Source organism: Anolis carolinensis, chromosome 6 (assembly GCF_035594765.1).
Source record: "Anolis carolinensis isolate JA03-04 chromosome 6, rAnoCar3.1.pri, whole genome shotgun sequence".
NCBI lineage: Eukaryota > Metazoa > Chordata > Lepidosauria > Squamata > Dactyloidae > Anolis > Anolis carolinensis.
This window is the reverse complement of record NC_085846.1, coordinates 111,482,233-111,502,241: the sequence shown is the minus strand read 5'-3', so window position 1 is coordinate 111,502,241 and position 20,009 is coordinate 111,482,233. Positions and strand designations below refer to the sequence as shown.

General features: G+C 39.3%; 1 protein-coding gene across 1 annotated transcript in view; it reads right to left on the bottom strand.

Moving 5' to 3' along the window:
- Positions 1 to 14,012, bottom strand: part of acvr2b (activin A receptor type 2B) — a 158,857-nt gene extending 144,845 nt beyond the window's left edge. Inside the window, exon 1 of the mRNA XM_062957915.1 lies at positions 13,230 to 14,012. Within this exon, the coding sequence (XP_062813985.1) occupies positions 13,230 to 13,281 (52 nt within the window). The 5' untranslated portion in view covers positions 13,282 to 14,012. The remainder of the gene's footprint in view (positions 1 to 13,229) is intronic.
- Positions 14,013 to 20,009: the final 5,997 nt, after the last annotated feature.

The window sequence follows — 20,009 nt, the reverse complement described above, 5'->3', positions numbered from 1 at the left end:
ATTCACGCCTGAAATAGTTTTCATGGGGAAAAGGTGTCTCTAGTGAAGGTTTCTCACCCATCCTTGCTTCCATAACAAGCCAAATTCAAAATCCAATTATCCATGGGACAGAAATTGAGGTGAACAGTTGGACATATAGCGGAGTGTGTGCCACTAAATAAATAGCTTCAATTCTGCAATATTTTGACAATATTCATATTCGTAGTAAAAGGTAAAGCTTTCCAGTCCTTTAAGTTAAGTCCAGTCATGTCTGACTCTGGGATTGGTGCTCATTTCCATTTCTAAGCCGAAGAGCCGGCATTGCCCATAGACACCTCCAAGGTCATGTGGCCGGCATGACTGCATGGAGCGCCGTTACATATTCGTACAATCCATATTATATCCTTCAGGTGAGAAAAATGAGCATGGCAGGGAGATGAGCACAATTCCTGAACATTTGGACCGCAGGAACATTTGTAAACAAAGCCCTACAAGCGAGCATAATGTTGTTGTCAACAAATCTTGTCATAATCCAAAACAAAACAAAACAAAACAAATTAAACGCAGCGATCCATTTCTTTCAAGAAAAGCCACAATCTGCTTTTGTTCCACTACCATTTGCAAAGCTCTTTCTAGAAATCACTCACAGGCATGCAAGGAAGGTCAAGCCATTTTTAAATAGCTCTCGCCGAGATAAAGGCATTTCCACACATAGACATTCACACACCAGCAAAGAAGGGCCATAACGTCCCATAAATAACTTCCATTGCGTTTTGACTGAACTTCGCTACAGCTGCGAGAAGAGCCCTGGTACAAAACAAAAGCACAAATAACACATAAAAGAGAGCGCCGGGCCCATTCATAAAAGCGGGAAAACGGCTGGCTCCGTTTTTAATGGGACTCTTCAGCCTGGGAGGAGTCTCATAATTCACATGGCACATGTTTCCATCCACTCCCTCCCCTTCTTCGTATTACATTTCCAAAAGAGCTGATATAACCATGCAACAGCAAACAACCTCCCAAGTAGTTTCTAAAAGGCAACTAGTATGGGGAAAGGTTTATTTCAAACATTTATGCAATGACAACAATAGAAAAAAGACATCAGGACCCATCCACATTGCATTATATGATCGGTGTAGACCAGTTACATTGTATTACATGAATGTATACAGAGCATGTAATACAGTTTCAAACAGCATTATATGGCAGTGTAGAGAAAGCCTGAGAGCCTACTATACATTTGTTAGGAAGCAACTACAATAGTTTCACTTATCCAACATAAACGGGCCAGCAGAACGTTGGATAAGCGAAAATGTTGGATAATAAGGAGCGATTAAGGAAAAGCTTACTAAACGTCAAATTACGTTATGATTTTACAAATTAAGCACCAAAACATCACGTTTTGCAACAAATTGACAGAAAAAGCAGTTCAATACATGGTTTACTACATGGTAATGTTATGTAGTAATTACTGTATTTATGAATTTAGCACCAAAACATTGCAATGTATTTGAAACATTGACTGCAAAAACACTGGCTACTAAAAAATTGACTACAAATAAAGAATTGCATACAGTAACAGCAGATTTGCAAGTTACCATATATACTTGAGTATAAGCCGACCCGAATATAAGCCTAGGCACCTAATTTCACCACAAGAAAACTGGGAAAACATTGGCTCAAGTATAAGCCGAGGGTGGTAAATTTCAGAAATAAAAATTGATACTAATAAAATTACATTAATAGGGGCATTGTTAGTTTAAATGTTTTTGAATATTTACATAATTTAAGACAAGACTGTCCAACTCTGATTAAACCATTATTCTCACCTTCTTCAATGTAAATGCCCTTATATATCCTTTTAATAATACAGTAGAGTCTCACTTATCCAACATTCGCTTATCCAACATTCTGGATTATCAGTCTGCCTTTTAGTAGTCAATGTTTTTGTAGTCAATATTTTCAATACATTGTGATGTTTTGGTACTAAATTCATAAATATAGTAATTACTACATAGCAATTACTACGGCTTATATGCAGGTCGGCTTATACTCAAGCATATTGAACTACTTTTTCTGTCAAATTTGTTGTTAAACATGATGTTTGGGTGCTTAATTTGTAAAATCATAACCTAATTTGATGTGTAATAGGCTTTTCCTTAATCCCTCCTTATTATCCAACATATTCGCTCATCCAACTTTCTGCCAGCCCGTTTATGTTGGATAAGAGAGACTCTACTGTAATAATGATAATAACAATAATAATAATAATAGAGCAAAATAATAAATGTAATAGCAATAATATTGGAGTGAAATAATACATGTATTAATAATAATAAAAATAGAGTAAAATAAATGTAATAGTAACAATAATAATAAAGAAAAATAATAAATGAACCGTATATACTCAAGTATAAGCCGACCAGGACCCTCACCCGAGTATAAGCCGAAGGGGAGCTTTTTCAGTCCTAAAAAAGAGCTGAAAAACTCTGCTTATACAGTAGAGTCTCACTTATCCAAGCTAAACGGGCCGGCAGAAGCTTGAATAAGCGAATATCTTGGATAATAAGGAGGGATTAAGTAAAAACTATTAAACATCAAATTAGGTTATGATTTTACAAATTAAGCACCAAAACATCATGTTATACAACAAATTTGACAGAAAAAGTAGTTCAATATGCAGTGATGTTATGTTGTAATTACTGTATTTACGAATTTAGCACCAAAATATCACGATATATTGAAAACATTGACTACAAAAATGGCTTGGATAATCCAGAAGCTTGGATAAGCAAGGCTTGGATAAGTGAGACTCTACTGTACTTGAGTATATACAGTAAATCCATAAAAGGTTCAGTCCCGTGAAGGCAGACTTTATTGGATAATACAGAATGTTGGATAAGTGAAGGTTGGATAAGCAAGACTCTACTGTACTATCATCGTTCAAAAGTGTTTTAAATAGCATACCAAGGAAGAATGAGTATTAAATTTAAAATAGCCCCATATACAAGGTCTCCCTTCAATGCCAAACAGGTTAAGACCCTAAATGTTATTCTAGGAAACACTGCATCGGTGAAGAGTATTTCCATAGGATCATGCAGAAAACCCTTCACATCAGGAGGACAAAGATCAATGCAAATGAGCCTCCGGTTAAAGAAATGCTCGGCTCCTTCGAATCCCACATATCAAATGAAAGGAAATGGGAAGCAGGCTTCACCCTTTGCCACTTCCAGCTCCGTTGAAGACGGAGGGGAGCAGGAGAGGGAGAAACGAGATCGCACTGTTGACAACAGACACACACAAAGAGGAGAAGGCACTGACAGTGAATATATAATGGGTACCTTGAACAAAGAAACACCAGCAAAACTGGAGCCGCTTACGCTGATGCTACGCTGATTTTTTCCTCTCTTTCACACACACACCCTGCGATTCTGGAACACGTTTCAAAACAAACTCACAAAGAGAGGGAAATATTAGAAGGAAGGATGGACGGGAAAAGAAGAAAGAACACAAAGGAAGTTAAAGGTTATGGGATTTATTGCAATGGAGGACGTCTATACGATGCTGAAAGGCTTGCTTCATAGTATAGATGTTTGCATTCATCTCAAAATACAATAAGGAGAGGAGCTTTTGCAGCTATTGTGGTTTTGCTATATCGCTTGTATTTGAAATTCTTGGGATTCAAGTGTTGTGGATTTTGGGGATGTATTTATATCAGGCTTGTGCAAACTTGGGCCCTCCAGGTGTTTTGGACTCCAACTCCCACAATTCCTAACAGCCTACCGGCTGTTAGGAATTGTGGGAGTTGGAGTCCAAAACACCTGGAGGGCCCAAGTTTGCACAGGCTTGATGTAAAATGTACCTGGAGAGTGAAAAGAGAGGAGGGGAGGGATAATAAGGAAAACAACTTGGAGGGAAGATGTGTTATGGAAATGCAAGCACTCCATTCCCTTGTCTTCTGTTCCAAAAACAAAGGAGGACGGATCCCTTGCGTGTGACCCTAGCATGACCAAAACACGGCTCTGCAGCTTTAAGGGAGGCTCTGGGGCCGGGCAGTGACGTCAGCCCAAGGTTGTTGTTATTATTATTCTTCCGTGGCCAGGAGACCGGAGGGGGCCGCGGGGGCGCGCACGTTGGACATGTCAATCTCCCAGCCGCAAAATAGTAGTAGTATAGTAGTCGTAGTAGTAGTGGAGATATACGCATCAACACAAACATGCACATCCATGCTTTCTACCTTTCAAAAAGTGCAGAAGCATTCTCTCCTGCATCTGTGAAGAGTTTATATATCTGTGGAATAATGTCCAGGGTGGGAGAAAGGAACTCTTGCCTGTCTGTGAATATGGTAACGGACCGCCTAGATTAGCATTGAATGGCCTTTCAGTTTCAAGGCCTGGCTGCTTGCTGCTGAGTGGTCAGTTGCAATATTCACAGGGTAGGAGAATTCTTTCTCCTACCCTGAACCAACCTGGACACAGAATATTATTTGAGGAGATAATAATAATAAAAATAAATGTAATAATAGAGTAAAATAATAAATGTAATAACAATAATAATATTGTAGTGAAATAATAAATGTATTAATAATAATAAAAAGAGTAAAATAAATGTAATAGTAACAATAATAATAGAGGTAAAGGTTTCCCCTGACGTTAAGTCCAATCGTGACCGACTCTGGGGGTTGGTGCCCATTTCCATTTCTAAGCCGAAGAGCCGGCGTTGTCCATAGACACCTCCAGCTTCAAAGCCTGGCTGCTTACTGGTCAGTTGCAATATTCACAGGATAGGAGAATTCTTTCTCCTACCCTGAACCAACCTGGACACAGAATATTATTTGAGAAGACAGAAAGGCTGGACCACTCTCACAACCACCATGTCAGAATACACAGGGAAGACACTGAAATCCACCAACTGGGACAATTTCAACATAAAGGAGGAAACCATGAAAATGAACAATACCTGGCTACCAGCATTTACAATTTCTAAAAGACATGAAACAACCAGGGCCGACTAACACCTCCCAACAAAGGATTACCCCAGGCAGGAAGCAGTCAGGCATTGAAGCTGAAAGGCTTTTTGGTGCTAATCAAGGTGATTAATTGCAACATTCACACTTGCCTCTAACAAGCGCAAAGTCGTTGTATCTCTCTAAGTCATGCTACTCCTCTATTCTATTCTGCCTTGGTCAGACCATGCCTGGAATCACTCTGTGTTCCAATTCTGGGCACCACAACTGAAGGGAGATATTGACAAGCTGGAATGTGTCAGAAGGAGGGCAACTAAAATAATCAAGGGTCTGGAGAACAAGTTATATGAGGAGCGGCTTAAAGAGCTGGGCATGTTCAGCCTGCAGAAGAGAAGGCTGAGAGGAGACATGATAACGGTCATGGATCAAGATGTGAGGGGAAGTCATGGGGGGGGAGGGAGCAGGCATGTTTTCTGCTGCCCTGGAGACTAGGATGCAAAACAAAGGCTTCAAACTACAGGAAAGAAAGGAGATTCCACCTGATCATTTGGAAGAACTTCCTCACTGTGAAAGCTGTTCAGCAGTGGAACTCTCTGCCCTGTACTGTGGTGGAGATTCTTTCTTTGGAGGCTTTTAATCAGAGGCTGGATGGTCATCTATGGAGGGGGGGGGGTGCTTTGAATACGGTTTTCGTGCTTCTTAGCAGGGGGTTGGACTGGATGACCCATGAGGTCTATGATTCTGACCCATGAGGTCTCTTCCAACTTGATGATTCTAACAGACAAGTTCTTTCTCCCACCCTGGACATTATATCACAGGTATATAAACCTCACTTGGCTAGTTTCCAACAGAAGCTGTAAGGCTATTCAATGCTAATCAAGGTGGCCAATTGCAACTTTCACACCTGCCTCCATCAGACATGAGTTCTTTCTTCCACCCTGGACATTATTCCACAGATATATAAACCCACTTCGCCCAGGTGGCAAAGTGCGTTAAAGCACAGAGCTGGAGACCGAAAAGTCCCAGGTTCAAACACCGGGAGCGGCGTGAGCACCTGCTGTTAGCTCCAGCTCCTGCCAACCTAGCAGTTTGAAAACATGCCAATGTGAGTATGAATAAATGAATTGTTTAATGTACTAGCCATAGGCCATGACATCAGTAATATACAACCTTTATGAACACTTTCCAATATAAACATTAAAACTTATTCAAAAAATTAAAACTAGCTCTTTAAAATTATGATGCCAGAAACATAATAATGACAGTGTCTGATTTGTATCATCCCAAACCATTTCCATTTCCATTTCCGACCTCAAGTATGGATTTTGCTACTTTAGCTCTGATCTTTTGGGCTGTGATTGCAAATGTAGCCACCTTATGTGTTATGTTTCTGGAATAATCTGCTAGCAAGTCACAGATCACAGCAGATTGTTGCCATGCTGCCCTTTTTTTCCAAGAGTGTTCCTAGGAGATTTTTCCTAGGATCATTATACAAGGGACAATGTAGCACATAGTGTGTTAGATCTTCTTTTTTCCCCTGTGCCACAAATGCAAAGTCGTTGAGATGTGAGTAGATCAATAGGTATCGCTCTGGCGGGAAGGTAACAGCGCTCCATGCAGTCATGTTGGCCACATGACCTTGGAGGTGTCTACGGACAACGCCGGCTCTTCGGCTTAGAAATGGAGATGAGCACCAACCCCCCAGAGTCAGACATGACTGGACTGAACGTCAGGGGAAACCTTTACCTTTACTTATATAAACCCAACAGACCTCACAACCTCTGAGGATGCCTGCCATAGATGCAGGCGAAACGTCAGGAGAGAATGCTTCTGGAACATTGGCTATTCAGCCTGGGAAACTCACAGCAACACAGTGATTCCGGCCATGAGAGCCTTTGGCAACACGTCCCTGGTTATTTTGCCTGCCACAGATGCAGGCGAAACGTCAGGAGACAATGCTTCTGGAACATTGGCTATTCAGCCTGGGAAACTCACAGCAACACAGTGATTCCAGCCATGTGAGCCTTTGACAACACATCCCTGGTTATTTTGCCTGCCGTAGATGCAGGCGAAACGTCAGGAGAGAATGCTTCTGGAACACTGGCTATACAGCCTGGGAAACTCACAGCAACACAGTGATTCCGGCCATGTGAGCCTTTGACAACACATCCCTGGTTATTTTGCCTGCCGTAGATGCAGGCGAAACGTCAGGAGAGAATGCTTCTGGAACACTGGCTATACAGCCTGGGAAACTCACAGCAACACAGTGATTCCGGCCATGTGAGCCTTTGACAACACATCCCTGGTTATTTTGCCTGCTGTAGATGCAGGCAAAACGTCAGGAGAGAATGCTTCTGGAACATTGGCTATTCAGCCTGGGAAACTCACAGCAACACAGTGATTCCGGCCATGTGAGCCTTTGGCAACACGTCCCTGGTTATTTTGCCTGCCACAGATGCAGGCGAAACGTCAGGAGACAATGCTTCTGGAACATTGGCTATTCAGCCTGGGAAACTCACAGCAACACAGTGATTCCAGCCATGCGAGCCTTTGACAACACATCCCTGGTTATTTTGCCTGCCGTAGATGCAGGCGAAACGTCAGGAGAGAATGCTTCTGGAACACTGGCTATACAGCCTGGGAAACTCACAGCAACACAGTGATTCCGGCCATGTGAGCCTTTGACAACACATCCCTGGTTATTTTGCCTGCTGTAGATGCAGGCAAAACGTCAGGAGAGAATGCTTCTGGAACATTGGCTATTCAGCCTGGGAAACTCACAGCAACACAGTGATTCCGGCCATGTGAGCCTTTGGCAACACGTCCCTGGTTATTTTGCCTGCCACAGATGCAGGCGAAACGTCAGGAGACAATGCTTCTGGAACATTGGCTATTCAGCCTGGGAAACTCACAGCAACACAGTGATTCCAGCCATGCGAGCCTTTGACAACACATCCCTGGTTATTTTGCCTGCCGTAGATGCAGGCGAAACGTCAGGAGAGAATGCTTCTGGAACACTGGCTATACAGCCTGGGAAACTCACAGCAACACAGTGATTCCGGCCATGTGAGCCTTTGACAACACATCCCTGGTTATTTTGCCTGCTGTAGATGCAGGCAAAACGTCAGGAGAGAATGCTTCTGGAACATTGGCTATTCAGCCTGGGAAACTCACAGCAACACAGTGATTCCGGCCATGTGAGCCTTTGGCAACACGTCCCTGGTTATTTTGCCTGCCACAGATGCAGGCGAAACGTCAGGAGACAATGCTTCTGGAACATTGGCTATTCAGCCTGGGAAACTCACAGCAACACAGTGATTCCAGCCATGCGAGCCTTTGACAACACATCCCTGGTTATTTTGCCTGCCGTAGATGCAGGCAAAACGTCAGGAGAGAATGCTTCTGGAACATTGGCGATAGAGCCTGGGAAACTCACAGCAACACAGTGATTCCGGCCATGTGAGCCTTTGACAACACATCCCTGGTTATTTTGCCTGCCATAGATGCAGGCGAAACGTCAGGAGAGAATGTTTCTGGAACATTGGCGATAGAGCCTGGGAAACTCACAGCAACACAGTGATTCCAGCCATGTGAGCCTTTGACAACACATCCCTGGTTATTCTGTACTATTTATTGTTCACCTCTTCTTTCTTTGCATCCTCTGTTGTCTCCCTCTTTGCATCCATTCCTGGTTTCTCTCGCTATTGCTTTGCTTCCATCTCTGGCTTCTCCCGCCTCCCATTCCTGCATCCATCCTTGCTTTCTCCCTCTTTGCTTTCCTTCCATCCCTGCCTTCTGTCTCCCTCCTTTCTCTCTCCCTCCAGACCCCTCCCCGGCTCCTCAAGTCATCAAAACAAGGAGGTGGAGAAAGGCGCTGACAACAAAAGGGGAAGGAGAGGCAGGGCACAAACCCCCTCCCACAAACACACACACACACACACACACAAGCCCCTTCCCAGCCCCCTCCTCCTCGTCAAGCTCCAGGGTGGGAAGGAGGGGGAAAGGGATTTATGGCACAATGAAGCCCCATTTCCATAACAAGAGACCAGGCTTCTGGCAGCCCAGGGCTGTGAAGCCTCCCCGGCAGGAGGTGACAATGGACACAGCTCTCCCCCTCTCCTCCCTTCCTTCACACCCATCGCTCCCACCCACCCAAAAATAAAGAAAGAAAAAACCCACATTTAAAAAAGCCAGATGCCCTTCCTTGAGGCTGGCAGGCATGGCAATGAACAAAAGGAGAGTTTGTGGGTCTGTGGTGGTGGAAATGGTGAAGCCGGAGGCAATCATGCCATAAAACAAATGCATTCCTTCGGGGAAGTCACTTTCCAAGCCAGGCCTTGCTTGCTTTCAAGCCTTGTTTATACTTTTTGCCACAGACAAAATAGGGAGGCTTTCTTCGGAAAGGGCAAAAGTTTAAAGGTTCATCATATACGCACACATTTTCTCAATTTTCGCAATGAAACCCAACTCACATGAATTTTCTCAATTTTCGCAATGAAACCTCACAACCTCTGAGGATGCCTGCCATAGATGTGGGCGAAACGTCAGGAGAGAATGCTTCTGGAACATGGCCACACAGCCCGAAAGACATACAACAACCCTGTGATCCCGGCCATGAAAGCCTTCGACAACACATGAAACCCAACTCATTTAACCCCTGATGCGTTGCCTCTGCCTTGAGTTAGGCCAACATAAACACAAATCCTTCAACCTGTGAGGATGCCTGCCATAGATGTGGGAGAAACATCAGGAGAGAGTGCTTCTGCAGCATGGCCATAGAGTCCGGAAAACTCACAGCAAACCATAAATACAAATACAGTAGAGTCTCACTTATCCAACATAAACGTTGGATAAGCGAATATGTTGGATAATAAGGAGGGATTAAGGAAAAGCCTATTACACATCAAATTAGGTTATGGTTTTACAAATTAAGCACCAAAACATCATGTTATACAACAAATTTGACAGAAAAAAGTAGTTCAATACGCAGTAATGCTATGTAGTAATTACTGTATTTACAAATTTAGCACCAAAATATCACTATTTATTGAAAACATTGACTACAAAAATGTGTTGGATAATCCAGGACATTGGATAAGCGAGTGTTGGATAAGTGAGACTCTACTGTAGTAATACATCTGTGTTGTCGAAGGCTTTCATCGCCGGAGTCATTGTGTTGCTGTGAGTTTTACAGGCTGTATGGTCATGTTCCAGAAGCATTCTCTCCTGACGTTTCGCCCACATCTATGGCAGACATCCTCAGAGATTTGTTAGAAACTAGTGGGGTTTATATATCTGTGAAATGATGTCCAGGGTGGGAGAAGGAACTCTTCTCTGTTTGAGGCAAGTGTGAACGTGGAACCACTCTAACACTCTTAACAACCATCACGTCAGACAACACAGAGAAGCCACTGAAATCCACAAACATGCACACAATTTCAACAGAAAGGAGGAAACCATGAAAATGAACAAAATCTGGCTACCAGTATTGAAAGACTCTAAAATCAGGACAGTAAATAAAGAACAACTCTCAGAAAACAAAGGAATTCCAGGCATGAAACAATCAGGGCCAGATAACACATCTCAATAAAGGATTCTCCCTGGTAGGAAGCAGCCAGGCTTTGAAGCTGCAAGACCATTCAATGCTAATCAAGATGGCTAATTGCAATGTTCACACTTGCCTCAAGCAGACAAAGAGTTCTTTCTTCCTCCCTGAATTTTCTACAGATATATAAACCGCACTTGTCTAGTTTCCAACAGACCTCACAACCTCTGAGGATGCCTGCCATCGATGTGGGCGAAACGTCAGGAGGGAATGCTTCAGGAACATGGCCATACAGCCTGGAAAACTCACAGCAACCCATACATATTAACAGTAACAAATCCGTTTCCATCCTGGAAGGAGGAACCACAAATCAGTCCTAACATGAATGGAAATCCTTCCACGTCTTGACTATTTCAAACCCAATCTTCTCCTTATTTTATGTTCAAATCCTACCCCAAAATGAACTTCCACAATGAAAGGGAACCTGATAAAAGGAAATAGTAGGAAGTTTTTTTACCTGGCTCCTTTTTCAAAACAAACAAAAAGTTGCTAAAATATAGTAACACCTTCCTTGCAAGGCCTGGATGGCTCTGTGTTTGTGTGTGTTTCCTTCTCCCAGAGCAAAGATCTTTATGGAGGGTTGAAAACACATGGCACCAGAGGCCAAGGAGGAGAGAAAATGACCACGTTTTTCACTGCCCCCTCCCCAAAAGGCCTCCTTTCTTTCCTTTTTTTCCCCAATCCAGGTCCCAGAATGATCTTTGTTTCCAAACGCAGCCCATGTTCCAACCAAAGCAAGGCTCTCCTTCCCAAAAAACAAGAAGGAACAACCCTCAATAACACAACAACAAGCCCTTTCCTTTCCCAAGTGTTTGCAATCAAAACCAACAAAAGAAAGAAAGTAACAGACAATGCTAAAGGTCAACTAAAAGCCGCAAAGAAAAAAAAGTAATGAGAATATAACAAACAATGGTAAAAGTTTTGTGGTTATCTTTTCCCCTCTCCTTAAAATCAGAAATAAGAAATTGTCTCAATTCAGACACATAAACCATCCTTGCTCCTCTAGTCTGGTTATATATAGATTATTATTATTATTATTATTATTATTATTATTATTATTATTAAAGTAGATATATATAGATTATGATTAAACAGAGATAATATAATATATAAAATTATTAATATATCTAATAATAATTAGATAACATATAGTATAGATTATAATTATTATATTGATATAGTTTAATAATGTATAATTATTAATATATATTATAATCTGGGTTTATATAATTATTATATAGATATATTATAATATATGATTATTAATATAATATATAGTATAATATATAATTATTGTAGATATGTTATAATAATTGGGGTTTATATATCTTATTATATAGATATAATATATAATATATATTACATAGTTATTGCAGATATAATATAACAATTATGATATAGATTATTACTATTAAAGTAGGTATATATAGATTATTAACAAATATAATACATAATAATATAGCTATCATAATTTATTAATAATCTGGAAATATACTGATTATTATTATTAAAGTAGTTATATATACATATATATATAAAATAATGTGGGTGTATATAGATTATTATTATATAGATATAATAATAATATATTATAATAATTATTATATGTAATGTATTAATATTATAGATATAAAATAATAATGTGGGTATATATAGATTATTATTATATAGATATAATAGTAATATATTATAATAATTATTATATAATATATAATTATTATATAGATATCAAATAATAATAATGTGGGTGTGTATATATATTATGAAAGTATATATAGATTATTATTATTATTACTATATATAATAATTATTAGAGAATGTATAATTATTATATAGATATCAAATAATAATAATGTGGGTGTATATAGATTATTAAAGTAGGTATATATAATTATTATATAGATATAATAATAATATATTATAATGTATAAGTATTATATGGATATAAAATAATAATAATGTGGGTGTGTATATATTATTAAAGTAGGTATATATAATTATTATATAGATATAATAATAATATATTATAATTATTAGATAATGTATAATTATTATATAGATATCAAATAATAATAATGTGGGTCTATATATATTTTTAAAGTAGATATATATAGATTATTATTATATAGATATAATAATATATTATAATTATTAGAGAATGTATAATTATTATATAGATATCAAATAATAATAATGTGGGTGTGTATATATTATTAAAGTAGGTATATATAGATCATTATATAGATATAATAGTAATATATTATAATTATTAGATAATGTATAATTATTATATAGATATCAAATAATAATAATGTGGGTGTATATATATTATTAAAGTAGGTATATATAGATTATTATTATATAGATATCAAATAATAATGTGGCTGTGTATATATTATTAAAGTAGGCATATATAGATTATTATTATTATATAGATATCAAATAATAATGTGGGTGTATATATATTATCAAAGTAGGTATATATATATATTATTATTATAATATAATTATTAATATATAATAATGTATAATATATATTTAATATATTGATATATTAGTAATAGTAGTAATAGTATAGTATATCTAGATTATTCCTAAAGTGGTGATTATTCAGGGCGACACCAGGAAGACCCTCTCAAGGCTTTTCTTTCCCCTTTCCCCGGCTTTCCCATGACTTACTTGTACAGAAAGTCCCCCAAAGGAAGGCGAAAGTGAACCACGACACCCTCATATTCCTTTTCCTCCTCGTGGTTCTTGTTTACTCCCCTTTGCAGGGGGAGGAGAAGGCGAGCAAATAAGGGGATTCTCGGGGAACTCTCGAAGGAAGAAAGAACTCCCGCCGAGGTACAATATAAGACGAAGCGGAGGGAAAAAATCCAAATATTATAAGTGTATTTCTTCCAAAAGCCGGAGATTAAATCCTTTCCCGGTGAGTTGTTTGTCGAGGTCCACGGAGGGAAGAAAGAGCGAGTCTTGTGGCGCGTTTAAATCCTCAGGAAATCAAAAAAGGCAGGTGGAGAAAAAAAGGAATCGTGCCATAGAGAGAGGTTGAATTGTTTTGCTTTCTTCTCCTTCCAAGAATCAACGCACTGAAGCCGGTCGTGAGGAAGGAGAAGAAGAGGAGGAGAGGCAAACTTTGCACAAAGCGGGATCCAGGGCTGAAGAGAGACCCAGAAGGAGAAGAGGAGACCCAACGCCGCTGCCGTCCGCTCCAATGGTGGTTCTGAACAAGGCGAGAGCCAGAGCCCAAGGCGGCGGCGAGGAGGAGGAGGAAGAAGAAGAAAAGCCTCTGCTGCTGCTGCTGCTTCTCCTGCTGCTGCTATTGTGGCTCCGGTTCCTTCTGGAGAGGGAGAAGAGGAGGAGGAGGAAGAAGATGAGGAAGGAGAAGATGAGGAAGGCTGCCGGTCCGCTCAGAGGCATCGCTCGCTTGGCTTTGGCGCTCGGGGGGCGAGAGGAGGAGGAGGAGGAGGAGGAGGAGGAGCGGGAGCGCGCGCGCGCACACACACACACACAGAGGCTCCTCGGCCGCGCGCCCTCTCGCCCCCTCCGCGTGCACGCGCTCGCTCGCCCGCTCGCTTCCAGGCTGAGGTTGCCCCTTCCTCCTCCTCCTCCTCCTCTTGTTTCCCCTCCCCTTGAATGGAGGGAGGGAATGTTTATATAGTACAGGGGTCCTCAAACTTCTTAAGCCGAGGGCCGGTTCACAATCCTTCAGAGCAGGGGTCCCCAAACTAAGGCCCGGGGGCCGGATGCGGCCCTCCGAGGTCATTTACCTGGCCCCCGCCCTCAGTTTGATAATATAATATATTGTATATACATATAATATTGATAATAATATTATAATGTAATACAATATAACACTAATAATAATACCATATCATAATAATATTAATTATATATTCTATATTACATATAATATTACTAATAATATTACAGTATAGTGGTATAGTTCAATATAGTAATATATAATGGTAATATTGTGCGATGCTAATAATATAATATATTGTATGTACATATAATTTGTAAGCCACTGAGTCCCCTTTGGGGTGAGAAGGGTGTGATACAAATGTAGTAAATAAATGCAGTAAATAATAAATAAATACATTTTAGACTTGGGCTCACCCAAAGTCTGAAATGACTTGAAGGCACACAACAACAACAACAACAACAACAACCCTAATTAATTTGACTATCTCATTGGCCAGAAGCAGGACCACACTTCCCATTGAAATCCTGATAAATTTATGTTGGTTAAAATTGTTTTTATTTTTAAATATTGTATTGTTCTTTCATTGTTGTTGTTGTTGTTGTTGTTTTTGCACTACAAATAAGACAAATGCAGTGTGCATCAGAATTTGTTTGCATTTTTTTCAAGTGATAATCCGGCCCCTCAACAGTCTGAAGGATTGTGGACCGGCCCTCGGCTTAAAAAGTTTGAGGACCCCTGCTTCAGAGTGTTGAGGGGCCAGATTATCATTTGAAATAAAAAAATACAAACAAATTCCGATGCAAACTGCACATGTCTTATTTGTAGTGCAAAAGAACAACAACAATGAAAGAACAATACAATATTTAAAAATAAAAACAATTTTAACCCAACATACATTTATCAGGATTTCAATGGGAAGTGTGGTCCTGCTACTGGCCAATGAGGTAGTCACGTTAATTAGGATTGTTGTTGTTGTGTGCCTTCAAGCCATTTCAGACTTTGGGCGAGCCTAAGTCTAAAATTTATTTATTTATTATTTATTTATTTACTGCATTTATTTACTACATTTGTATCACACCCTTCTCACCCCGAAGGGGACTCAGAGTGGCTTACAAATTATATGTACATACAATATATTATATTATTAGCATAGCACAATATTAGCATTATATATTACTATATTGAAATATACCACTATACTGTAATATTATATGTAATATAGAATATATAATTATTATTATTATATGGTATTATTATTAGTGTTATATTGTATTACATTATAATATTATTATCAATATTATATGTATATACAATATATTATAAAACTGAGGGCAGGGGCCAGGTAAATGACCTCGGAGGGCCGCATCCGGCCCCCGGGCCTTAGTTTGGGGACCCCTGATATAGTATCTCTGTGTGTGTGTGTACATATACTCTCTCTCTCTCTCTCTCTCTCTCGCTCTCTCTCTCTATATATATATAATGTATCTATAGTGCGTGTGCGCGCTTACATAGATAGATAGATAGATAGATAGATAGATAGATAGAGATACATACACAAAGATAAATACACGAACAGGACCTTCATATTATATATTTGCGTATGTGTGTAGAGGCAGGTAGGTAGGGTAGATCCACAGAGGAATATGACAAAATATATGTATGCATTTATTATATATCTGTATGAGTGTGTGTGTGTGTGTGTATATATATACACACACACACAAATACATACACAACCATATACAGTAGAGTCTCACTTATCCAGCATTCGCTTATCCAACGTTCTGGATTATCCAACACATTTTTGTAGTCAATGTTTTCAATACATCATGATATTTTGGTGCTAAATTAGTAAATACAGTAATTACTACATAGCATTACTGCGTATTCTGTCAAATTTGTTGTATAACAAATAGGCTTCTCCTTCATCTCTCCTTATTATCCAACATATTCGCTTATCCAATGTTCTGCCAGCCCGTTTATCTTGGATAAGTGAGACTCTACTGTATACACAAAACAGGACCTTAATATTATACACAGTAGAGTCTCACTTCTCCAACATAAACGGGCCGGCAGAACCTTAGATAGGCAAATATCTTGGATAATAATAAGGAGGGATTAAGGAAAAGCCTATTAAACATCAAATTAGGTTATGATTTTACAAATTAAGCACCAAAACATCATGTTATACAGCAAATTTGACAGAAAAAGTAGTTCAGTACTCAGTAATGCTATGTAGTAATTACTGTATTTACTAATTTAGCACCAAAATATCAGGATGTATTGAAAACATTGCCTAAAAAATGCATTGGATAATCCAGAACATTGGATAAGTGAGACTCTACTGTATATATATAGTGTGTGTGCGCACTTAGATAGAGAGATAGATATAGATATATACACAAAGATATATACACGAACAGGACCTTAGTATTATATATTTGTGTATGTGTGTAGAGGCAGGTAGGTAGGTAGATACACATTCGTGCACACACAAACACACACAGATATAAACATAACACACACAAGCAGGACTGTGTGTATACACATGAACAGGACCTTAATAATTTTAGTGTATTGTGTGTATATATATATACAGTAGAGTTTCACTTATCCAACATAAACAGGCCGGCAGAACATTGGATAAGCGAATATGTTGGATAATAAGGAGGGATTAAGGAAAAGCCTATTAAACATCAAATTAGGTTATGATTTTACAAATTAACCACCAAAACATCATGTTTTACAATAAATTTGACAAAAAAGCAATTCAATACACAGTAATGTTATGTTGTAATTATTGTATTTACGAATTTAGCACCAAAATATCACGATATATTGAAAACATTGACTACAAAAATGCGTTGGATAATCCAGAACGTTGGATAAGAGAAAGTTGGGTAAGTGAGACTCTACTGTATTATATATTTGCGTATGTGTGTAGAGTCAGGTAAGTAGGGTAGATACACATTCGTGCAGACCCACAAAGGAATATGACAATATATATGTATACATTTATTATATATCTGTATGAGTGTGTGTGTGTGTGTATGTATGTGTATATATATATATATATATATATACACACACACACACACAACCATATACAGTAGAGTCTCACTTATCCAACACTCGCTTATCCAAGGTTCTGGATTATCCAAGGCATTTTTGTAGTCAGTGTTTTCAATACATCATGATATTTTGGTGCTAAATTCGTAAATACAGTAATTACTACATAGCATTATTTCGTATTGAACTACTTTTCTGACAAATTTGTTGTATAACATGATGTTTTGGTGCTTAATTTGTAAAATCATAACCTAATTTGATGTTTAATAGGCTTTTCCTTAATTCCTCCTTATTATCCAACATATTCGCTTATCCAACGTTCTGCCGGCCCGTTTATGTTGGGTAAGTGAGACTCTACTGTATACACAAAACAGGACCTTAATATTATATACAGTAGTCTCATGCAGTCATCCCACATGACCTTGGAGGAGTCTACGGACAACGCCGGCTCTTCAGCTTAGAAATGGAGATGAGAACCAACCCCCAGAGTCAGACATGACTGGACATAATGTCAGGGGAAAACCTTTACCCTTTACCTTAACTACCACCAATTCCTCAATACTTTATTATTAGTAATATTACATTTAATATATAATATATAATTAGTATTATATTGTATTATTAGTAGTATAATATTGTATTTGCACGCACACACACACAAAAACATATATATCTCACCAGAACTACTATATGCTGTTAAAGCATGTATATATTTTAATACATTTTAATAATAATAATAATAATAATAATATACATTTTGGGGAATCCTCTTCTCTACTACTGGGGTCTTTCATTCTGTTAAGGGTGAATACATATTCCATAGGGGCAAATTGCAAATAAAATAAAATACAAAATTATAAATTATTAAAACATATATACATTTTAGGGAGGATTACAAAAAAAGAAGTAAAACCCACAATTATAAGGTGTTCAAGGTGTATACTTTGGGGGGGGGCTGTATGTGTGTGTCTGTGTGTGTGTGTGTGTATATATGTGTGTGTGTATGTGTAGTATGTGTATATATACACACACACACATATACCTTACCAGTGTGGAAGACCCGGATGTTTGATACAAAGAAAGAGGGGCGGGGCTGGGATAAAGGTTCTGAAGAGGATGCTGTGTTATGATTGGCTGGAGGCTCCTGTTCGTCAAGGCGAACCAGGGGGCGGGGCTTAGTTGGAACGCGCAAGACGCAGGGGGAAGCCGGGGAGGGGGGGGGAGGGAGCGGGAGGCGTGTGCGCGCATGCGCGACCCCTGATTGTTCTTCTCCCGCGTGCTCCTCCTGCTGGGTCTCCCTCTGCTTTAGATGCTGCTTTAGTTTTAAGTCCTACTCCTGAAGTCGCACCTAGTGCATCCACACTAAAGAGTTAATGCAGTTTTGATATCACTTTACCTGCCCAATGTAGTTCGGTGAGGCATAGCACTCAGGCAGAGAAGGCTAAAGAGCATAGCATCATAGAATCATAAAGTTGGCTCATCCAGTCCAACCCCATTCGGCCAAGAAGCAGGAAAATCGCATTCAAAGCACCCCCGACAGAGGGCCATCCAGCCTGTGTTTCAAAGCCCCCAAAGAAGGAGTCTCCACCACACTCCGGGGCAGAGAGTTCCACTGCTGAACAGCTCTCACAGTTTGGAAGTTCTTCCTAATGTTCAGGTGGAATCGCCTTTGTTGTAGTTTGAAGCCATTGTTCCACGTCCTAGTCTCCAGGACAGCAGAAAAGAAGCTTGCTCCCTTCTTCCTATGATTTCCCTCTGATATTTATACATGGCCCTCATCATGTCTCCTCTCAGTCTTCTCTTCTGCAGGCTAAACATGCCCAGCTCTTTCAGCCGCTCCTCATAGGGCTTGTTCTCCAGATCCTTGATCATTTTAGTCGCCCTCCTCTGGACACATTCCAGCTTGTCAACATCTCATCTCCCTTCAATTGCAGTGTGTAAAATTGGATACAGTGTGATTCCAGGTGTGTTCTGACCAAGGCAGAATAGAATAGAGGAGTAGCATGACTTACCTGGATCTAGACACTAGACTCCTATTGATGCAAGCCAAAATCCCATTGGCTTTTTTTGCTGCTGCATCACATTGTTGGCTCATCTTTAACTTGTTCCCCACGAAGACTCTAATATCTTTTTCACACATACTGCTATCGAGCCAAGCATCGTCCCACATTCTGTATCTTGGCATTTTATTTTTTTTCTGCCTAAGCGTAGATCTTGTTAAGACCACAACTCCTGGGATTCCATAGCATTGAGTCCCAGTGGTTGAAGTAGGATCGAACGGCATGCTTCTATAGTGTAGATCCACCCCAAATCAATGGGATGCATGCATATACGAGTTAACATTCAACAACAGATACAGTAGAGTCTCACTTAGCCAACATAAACAGGCCTGCAGAACGTTGGATGAGCGGATATGTTGGATAATATGGCGGGATTAAGGAAAAGCCTTTTAAACATCAAATTAGGTTATGATTTTACAAATTAAGCACCAAAACATCATGTTATACAACAAATTTGATAGAAAAAGTAGTTCAATGCGCAGTAATGCTATGTAGTAATTACTGTATTTACAAATTTAGCACCAAAATATCACGATGTATTGAAAACATTGATTACAAAAATGCGTTGGATAATCCAGAACGTTGGATAAGTGAGACTCTACTGTAATATGAATCTATGGGGAT